Source organism: Oryzias melastigma, linkage group LG9 (assembly GCF_002922805.2).
Source record: "Oryzias melastigma strain HK-1 linkage group LG9, ASM292280v2, whole genome shotgun sequence".
In the NCBI taxonomy this organism is placed as follows: domain Eukaryota; kingdom Metazoa; phylum Chordata; class Actinopteri; order Beloniformes; family Adrianichthyidae; genus Oryzias; species Oryzias melastigma.
In genome coordinates, this window is record NC_050520.1 from 9,199,201 (window position 1) to 9,208,082 (window position 8,882).

Here is an 8,882-nt window from a genome sequence, read left to right on the forward strand (position 1 = left end):
TCGGGAGACGCCCATTCAAATCGTTTGGAACCAATGGGACTATCCCCCGCTCCTCCGTAGCCAAACCTACTCTCTCAGTCGGCGTCTGGAGCTGCCTGCCTCAGCCCTCACCTCCCCGCGTGTCCCGGCGTCTGAAACCCAAACACAAGCCCAGAGGAAGACATTCAGGAACACCCACGGGACCAAGCTGATTTTTTTCCTCTCGCTCGTTCCTTTACGTTGCGTAATGGCTTATAAATAAGGAGGACTCTTTGGAATGTGGGCATGAACGTGTAGCACGCAGAAGAAAAAAGCGCTGCGTGTCCTCTCCGGCACCGTGGACTCCTCCCCGCTTCATCCGTGGCACCTTGGCTGAAAGGATGACAGTGTTTCTCACGCTGGGAACAAAAGAGCGAATGTAACGCTGCTGCTGCTGCTGCTCCAGACTCTCCAGACTGTGTGGCTTTAAAAAGTTGCCTGGAGAACATGGGCATCTGACGTGCGCCTCACAGCGTCATTGGACACACTGAGCCCCCCTCTCTTTTTCTCTTCATCACATCTTGGGCTGACTAATCCCCTGCGCTCTGGGTTTGGAGTAAGCACGAGTGTTCAGCAGTTGTCACTCGCCCTGACGCAGGCTGCATCCAGAGGGCTCCATGCAGGAGGGGGACGCCGTCGCACCGCAGAAGACACCGCCTGTTGTGTTGCGCATTCGCGGCTGAAGCTCTCCGGTTTGCGCATTCGAGAGCGAAACCTCGGATTCCCTCAGAGCGTCCACGCTCCCGCATCACGCCTTGTTTTTGTGACTTCACGTTTTTTTTTTCCGAGAGGGGTGTCAGCAGCCTCAGTGTCCCCCCTCCACCCCTTCTCCACCCCCCCTCTCCTCGCGTTTTCTCTGGGGCGCGCATCAGTGTTTTCTCGGTGTCGTCAGAAACTTGCGGCCACATGTGAGCGAAACTCCTCACCTGTCCCGGTTGAAGCGCCCGAACAAGTTGACTCATAACCACACGGAAGGGGGAAGGACGCGCCCGAAGTTTGGCTGTAGTGATGCTGCAAGTGGAAATGGTCCTCTTCATCTGCCTGGTGGTGTTGATGTGTGTATTTAGCCAAGAGCCCGGCTCCAAGGTGGTGGCCGACCGCTTCGCCGTCTTCTGGAACCGGACCAACACCAAGTAAGTGTGCGCGCAGGTTGGCTGTGGAGCGGGTCGGTGTGTCCTGTCCCTCTGCGGGGCTCACGTGCGGCTGTGTCTGCCGGGCGCAGCTTCTGCAGACTGTGGTCAAAGATCAGACGTTGAATTTATAACACTGTCTCATTCAAACATGTTTGGTTCGGATGGAAGCGTGCGCGTAAAGGCCGCGCCGCTGCTTCCTATACCTGCCGCTCTGATCAGCAGATAAGCACGTTCGCTTGTTTAAAAAGCTGTCATCAACTTATTCTATCTGGATTCAAGTTAAACTCTTGTGGACCACCCTTATTTAATACTCACAACAAGCCCAAATTGTCAGTTTGGTCCAAATCAACAAGTAAAGCCTCTAAAATACTGATGAAATCAATTTTTTAAAGATCAGAGTGCGCTTTTTTCTTGGAAACTTATTGGAAAAAAGTGTTTATGAGCTTTACAAGCGCGTTTCTGCATTTGTTATTATTTTTTAAATGCGTGGGTTGTTTATCATTAATTGTTGAACACATACAAACTTTACTTTAGTCGGTGCAGTCAGCAAACCCTTTTTAGACGGACTGGAATGCCCCTTTACGCACGTCAGAGTGGTTTAGTCACAAAAGGTAAAATATCTCCCACATCTATAAATGCAAAAAAAGAGCTGATATTTTGTTTTCTTTATTTGTATTATAAATATTGAACTGCTGGAGATCTGAATTTCCAAGAAAAAAAGTCATTCATTGACGTTCTGAACTTCTAAGAGTTCAATTACTTTTTTCCTTTTAAAATTGTAATAAATTTCAGGGGTAGTTCACATTAAAAAGTTTCCAACTTAACAAGACTTCTATTATTTTTAAATAACAAAATTTACAAGTTTCCAGTCAGTATTGCTGTCAGTTCATTTTTAATTGTGCAGCAGTGTTGTTCTTCAGTTCCATTTTTGTGAAGCAGTTAATTAAATTAATGAGGCATATTTTAAGCTTTCAGGAAACTCAACAGGTTTATTTTATTTAATTAAACTTTAGAATGTTAATTAGTAAAATTTTTGTTTTCTGTTGTTGGATAATGGGTTTACTGTTAAATGTTGTATTAAAAAACATTGGTTCCTTTTTCTTAATTTTTACGATTCTTTAATGGTGTTATTTATGCAGAATTAATTAAACTTTCTTTGTTGGACATAAGAAAAAATAGTTCTAATTAAAGACTGTCAAAAGTTGTTGTAAAATAAAATATATTTTTTCTGTTCATTAGATCAGACTTTGGTTTTGCGACATTTAACAAAACTCTTTGAGAAGTTCTCATCTTATCAGTGATTCAGCCACAATACTTGAGAAAAATGGGCACAAAAGTTTCTGCTTAGCTGCTGGAGTCAGACGCTTTTGTTCGGGCAGCCTTGAGTCGTCTCGGTGTAAGTTGTGCGTGTTTGTCGAGAGAGAATTTCCAACTGAAAGCTTTCTGACTGTGTCTCTGCCTCAGTACGGTCTGGAGTTCACAGCTCTCACTTTACTGCCAGTGCCACTTCATATTTGTTGAATAAAACCACTCCAAGTGTTCAGGGTCATTAAAAAAACAAAAGCAAAATTTACTCCACAATTATGGAGATTCAGTTTGAAGTTTAGAAAAAGCGGATTTATTGCGTGGAACAGTCGGTGGTGGGGAGCCAACGGAGCGCTGACTGTGATCTGGAGATCCCTGCCCCGATAGACTGCTGTGCTCTTTGCCCCGGCTGTTTATTTGTGGAGCACCGTCCTCCGTCGAGGCAAACACAATGTTGAGCTGAATCCTGATTTGGGCCGTTGATAGACATACTTTCATTATTTTCTTAACAAAAAAGTTTTGACTCAACTGGAGGCTCAGTTAACTCGATACCTTCCAGATGTGCTGACAAGTTTTCTCATTTTTGGTGACAGGGGAAAAAAAAACAGTTAGTGAGACCAGGGGGGGAGAAAATTAAATAAATCAGCCGGTGATCGTCTCAGATCAGAACAGACCAAAAAAAGGGTGATTCGGTTGTGCCTTTTACTCACTTTAAGCTGTAAGGAAACCTTAGAAATAGTTTCTTGAGCCTCATCTGTTTTGGAAGCTCCGTCTTTCCTGAGGATAGGAAACAGGTTCTGGTGTAAGCGGTGGAGCTCTCTAAAGAGTTTGACTCTTGGTCTTTGCGGGGCTGAGGCACGAAGCCAGAAACACCTAAAAGCAGAACGAGAAAGGGGCGAGGGTGAAGTGGCAAACCCTTCTTATCGACGGCTGAGTTAGTAAATATTGAGCCCCTTTGGTCCTCCTGCGGAAAGCTGGAACCCGTCTTTCGTCTGCTCTTCTTCTGAGCCTCTGCTGTCATGCCAAATGCCTGGCTTTTTTGGAGAATTTACACACAGAGCACCCAGGCAGCACCCAGGCAGGCATGGGTTACAGGAGATAGCAGTAAAGTGAACCTAATTTAATTAGCAAGCAACACCGTCAGTCGCTCCTTTCTTTTTTTGTTAGTTTAGCCGCGGTTATCTTTTTTTTAAACCCCTTTACTTCGCTTTAATTCCTACTTTTCACCAATTTTGAAAATTGTGAATCAAACTTATATTTCCACCTTTGTTTTGTTAAGCTTTTTTTTGTTGTTGTTTTACAGTATGTTCTGCCTTTTATTGCTAGTTTTAGTGCTTTAGAGAAATTACTTCTAGAGTTTAACGGCTTCTTCTGAGTGTTGAAAATCAGGACTGATTAAATAGTTAAAAATATTTTTAAAAAAGACATTTGTGAAGTGGAAAAGTTAAGATTTGTGTTACTTTCTTCAACCCCGTGGCTGCAGACACTCCCAACTTAAACTGTAAGAAATATCAAATCTGAAATCTTAGATAAGAACTTTTTGCGCAAGAACAACATAATTTTATCATTTTTGTTGCTTTTGAAGGGCAGACATTTTTTGGTGGTGCAGATGAGAGGCGTCCAGTAAGAAGTGAGGAATGTTTTTCTTGTTTTGTTATCTGTGGCGTGTTGCCACGGTTGTTCCTGCCATGTTTTTGCTGCGCTGGGAGTTTGGATAGAGGTGTAGGAGGGTTCCCTCGCTGTTCTGCTGGCTCCTTTCCACCGTTGTGTCTCACAAGTGCAGCTTGACACCAACTTCGTCCGTCTTCTGGGAAACACTGACTCATTTAGTCGATCTCTTTTTATTATTTGAGGATTTTTTGAAGCGGCGTGTGAAAGGTTTGCCAGCAAAAACATGGTTTTTGGTGCAGACTGGACACTTTCTTTATCGTGAAAGTTTGAACTGGCGTTTCAGACCTCTGCTTTCTCACCGGCCGCCTTTGCCTCGGAGCATTTATTCAAATAAGGATCCAGACAGTGGCTCTAATGACGTTTCAGCTTCACCCTTCCTCAGTCCTCTTCCCCATTCCCCTCCTGCTCCCCTTGTTGCCTCTCTGCCTCGTCCCCATTCTTCCATATTTTTTATTTTTTTGCCAGCCAGAATAAATGAATGAATTCACTTCGATATTATTAGAGCCCCTCCGTGGCTGGTGGTTGAGAAAGACGTGCAGAGGTTAGACACACTGAGAGGAGTTGAAGTTACACTAACAAAGCAGAAATTGGCCTGTAAATGGTAAAGTTACTTATGGTGGAAGCTGTTGTTGACATCAACACTTGTGGTTGTCCAGATTTCTTGCGGTTAATTTGAATTTTGATTCAACAAATGCATCATTTTCCATGTTCCTTGGTAATTGGAGACCTCCGGTTAGTAATCGGTATCTGCCTGCTGTTGTTCCACTCATGTCTGGTTATATCTGTTCATGTTTTTGTCATTAAACATGTGCGTTTGCATGTACAAACACACCAAGTTTGCTGTATTTCCTAGAAATGTCTAAAAAAAAAGTGTATTGTTTTTTTCTTTTTAATTTCCTGCCTCAAACTCATGCTGCTCGCATGTATTTGTGCGTTTTATTACATATCCATATGTCTCTGACAGATGTGAAAATACTATGTTGCATTATCGCGTTCACACTGGCTTTGAATTACTGTAAACTGGGAAGAAAACTGCACTTTTTAGAAACCTTGTCGTCCATCAAAGCGCATTATTTTGGAACAAACGGAGCTAAATTGTGGGCACGGTCTTGTGTTTTCCTTCAATTTTGAATAGTTCTTTTTAATGAACTCTTGTCCCGTCATTTTTTTTCCTTGTAAATGCCCGTGGCATTGGCAAGCACAAGCGCCAACCCAACAGCGACACAAAGAGTGTAAAGCAGAGGACACGGAAAATGAAGCCCATGACCTGACGGAGAACCACAAGGCTGTAATGATGCTGTTGCACGCTGTAATTCTTGTATTAGCTTAATGGCGCTTTGTATTTTCTCACCAGACCTGTAAACGCTCTTTCTGTTTAAATTAGTTTTTTTTCTATTAACTAGAAAATGAGCCCAGCAGGCAGTAGTCAATGCTTAGTCAATGTGCTTGGCAGAGCAGCTGTTGTTCAGTGCACGGTGGAAGAGGGGGAGGACTCTTGGCCGTGACCCTTGCGGAGGTGCTATGCGGCGGACAGAAGCAGCCCTGTCGCCAGGGGTGCCGGCTGGTCAGGCTGTAGTCTTGGATATGCTAATCCTGTGGAAGGCAGCCTACGACTGGATGGCGGAAACATTCCTCGTTGGGCTCTCCGTGTGGAATTTTCAACATTTTTTTTTATCCTCTCAAACCGACATTCTCTCACAAATGAACATTCTCCCTTTTTTATTAGAAATAAAAACATTACTCATCTGAAATACTTGCTTATCCATCAAACAGTGGAGGGATTTTTGGTTTTAACTGACAAACTTTGGCCCTGTTGAACGGCGCTTTCATGTCAGTTGTGCGTGTTTCCTTTACTTGGCCTGAGAACCTCATATTAATGTCCAGGTTTTTGTTTTCAGAGTAATCGCTCCGAGGTCAGACGGAGTGCTGAATGCTGCTATCAGCTGAGCGATCTGTCTTTTAGCCCCCTCTCAACCCTTGGCACTCAGTCTGCTGGGGAACATTCTGTATCACTGTACTTGGAAATAATAAAGTATTAACCAGCTTGTGTAACTTCCATGCTTGATGGAAAACTTTCTTTTTTTTTTTTTCGCACACAACAGAAATGTATGTCTCTTGTGTTTTTGGGTTTGTGGCTTTTCACATGACGGCCACAGATGTGTTACTCGTTTTTTCCCCTTATTTTCTTTGAGTCACTTAAAAAATGTTTCCAAACTCTTAAAAAAAAGTCTCTAAATAAGATGTGTACACCTGACCGATCTGTAGTTAAAACAGAAAAGAGGAAACTAAAAAAACGAGGCTGTTATAAAACACACAGCTCCGCTTGTATTTCATTTTAAGACTTGCGCAAAAGAGCAATTAACAGGAATAAATGATTGCCGAGGGTCCAATAAAAGTTGAAACTCCCGTCAAGGAATTTCACATTTGTAGGTCATAGCTGAAAATGGCGCTCCGTATCCCTCCTCATACCCTCCGCGGTGTAAGATGGAGGCTTGGAAGCAGCTGTTACTGACTCGGGTCTACCGCCCCCGACCAGAGAGGGGCGCTACTGAGAGAGATAGCATGTGTGTGCCCTCTACCTACAAGCTTAACATCATTGTAGGCTTGCAGCTGAAGTGAGAGGCGCATACGTTCCGGCTGATGTAAACCAGCTCCTTTCTGCCTTGGTTGGACTTTGTTAAACTCATTTATTGTCAAAGTCACATTGAAGACCGTCCGCAGGAAATACATCTGCATTTAAAGGCCAAACAACTGATGGGGTTTCACTTTTTTTGTCTCTTCTTGTCACCGCTCACCATACAACTGGAAATTTTGACGGCAACTGTCAAGACCAGTCGTTTTTATTTGTCTGACACATTTTCCACTGATAATTCTTTTCATGGCCGGCTGGCTTTGGACCGAACGTTGACGTTTTCCTTATTTAACTTGTGAGGCGGGGGGGTGCACGGCGGGCTGTGCGGGAGTGACTGGATGTTTTTCTAGCTGGGCAGCAGTGTGGAGAATAGATCCCAGAAGAGAACACATCTCCAGCTTGTGAATAAAGACCTAATTGACGGGCGGTAGCCAGTTGTAAATGACTCATGAGGTAATTCGTCTTTCGCAGACAGACTGAGAAACACACCATACAGTTGTGTGGTCCGCCTTTGGAGCTGATACAATCTGTTTGGTTTAGTCCCAGACCTTCAAATCCCCTCCCAAAAAAACAGTTCACTCATCAATATGTGGCACTAATTTTCCTGGCTTTGATGCACAGAGCAGTTTGACCTCTTTTTCTTTGACTTATTTGCTTGCATTGGGACCAATGGAACATTTATAATTCCTCTGTTGTGGCAATTTTCATCAAATAAACTATTATGCAGACAATGTCACCGTCACTTTGCCCAGTCTGTGGTTGGAGCAAATGATAAGCTAGCTGTTTGAAATGACAGTAGAGAAAAAAAACACTAGCAGCCAATATCCCCCTCCTCAACCCCTTACCCCGGGCTGGGAGACTGAAAGGCAGCCATTGTTCTGCCCTCTCTGTCCACTCAGAATAGCCAGGGCTGAAAGTAATGTATGCGTTTTAAGCGGAGGGAGAGAAAAAAGGGAGGGCAAAGGAGAGGAGAGTGAGGGAGAATGGTGTGAATGGCAAGGGAGAAGGGGAGAGCGTACAGCTGAAGTTGTAGTACGCTCTCGGACAGAAAAAGGGAGGAGAGGGGGAGTATAATCCAAGTGGCAGACATGAGGGGAGAGGCATGTAGGAGACAGGGGTGACAGTGTGTGGAAAAGAAAAGGTGGCGTTTTCTCTCATTTTCAAGTAACCTGCTTCCCCCTTCTTTCACACCATCAACCCTCCTCTCCATCTGTCCTTGCCAGGGTTTAAAGATGCATGCAGCTCGCTGGCTGTCTGTCTCCCTGGTGGTGGCCATGCTTGTTTGGTTGGTGGGCACCGACTCTGCAGCTTCACCCCAAGGAAATGTTGTCTTTGCGGTTTAGGTTTAGTGACCCTGGGGCTGTTTTCTGCACAGACGGGATTAGGCCTGCAGGTTTAGGCCCCTGTTTTGTTTTCTCTGACAGCGAGGATCGCCACACACTGGCCTGTGTTTGCATAGGGGCTGCAACTGGGCTACTAAGTTGCATCTTGCGCTTAACTAGTGTGACACATTGCATGCTGTGTCCTTGAAAGCACAGAAAAACAAGTATCAAAGTCAGAATGCCAAGAGTGTGTGCAAAGCAGAAGCTTAACGGACGGTTTCGTTCCAAAATGTGGGGACAAATTGGTGCAAAAAGAAGAAAATGTTTGTGTCCGAATTCCTTCACTACTTAGTGCGCTATACAGTGTCTTTGCCATTTATTGGGGGGTGTGTCCAAATCTGCAATTCTAAAATCGAGTGCCCTAGAAATTTCCCAGAAATCTCTGCAAAAAAAAACAAACAAACAAAAAAAAAAAACACTAGGATTAAGTCCGAATCCTTTACTACTCTCTTTATACTGCATTTACCATTTTCTAGTGCTGTCCCAATCTACTAATTCCAAAATTGAGTGCCCTAGAAATTTCCCAGAAGCCTTTGCGAAAAACTAGAATGCATCAATTCTCGCTACATTAGCGAATATAGATAACAATGCATTGTGGTTGAGCAAATCTTGCGAATAAAACGTATTTAAATATAACTTTTTCAATAAATCATCCACATTTTATCATTAGAACACAGTGGATTCATAAATGGATGTTGTGAAATGTTCTTACTGATCGGATTTTTACTTTGTGAAATCTGT

The 8,882-nt window shown here is 43.7% G+C and overlaps 1 protein-coding gene across 1 annotated transcript in view; it reads left to right on the top strand.

Annotated features, from left to right (window-relative positions):
- Positions 1 to 402: 402 nt before the first annotated feature.
- Positions 403 to 8,882, top strand: part of efna5b (ephrin-A5b) — a gene marked incomplete at its 5' end in the record, with an annotated part of 95,299 nt that continues 86,819 nt past the window's right edge. The window contains 1 exon segment of the mRNA XM_024275760.2: positions 403 to 1,151. Coding sequence (XP_024131528.1) covers positions 1,027 to 1,151 — 125 coding nt within the window.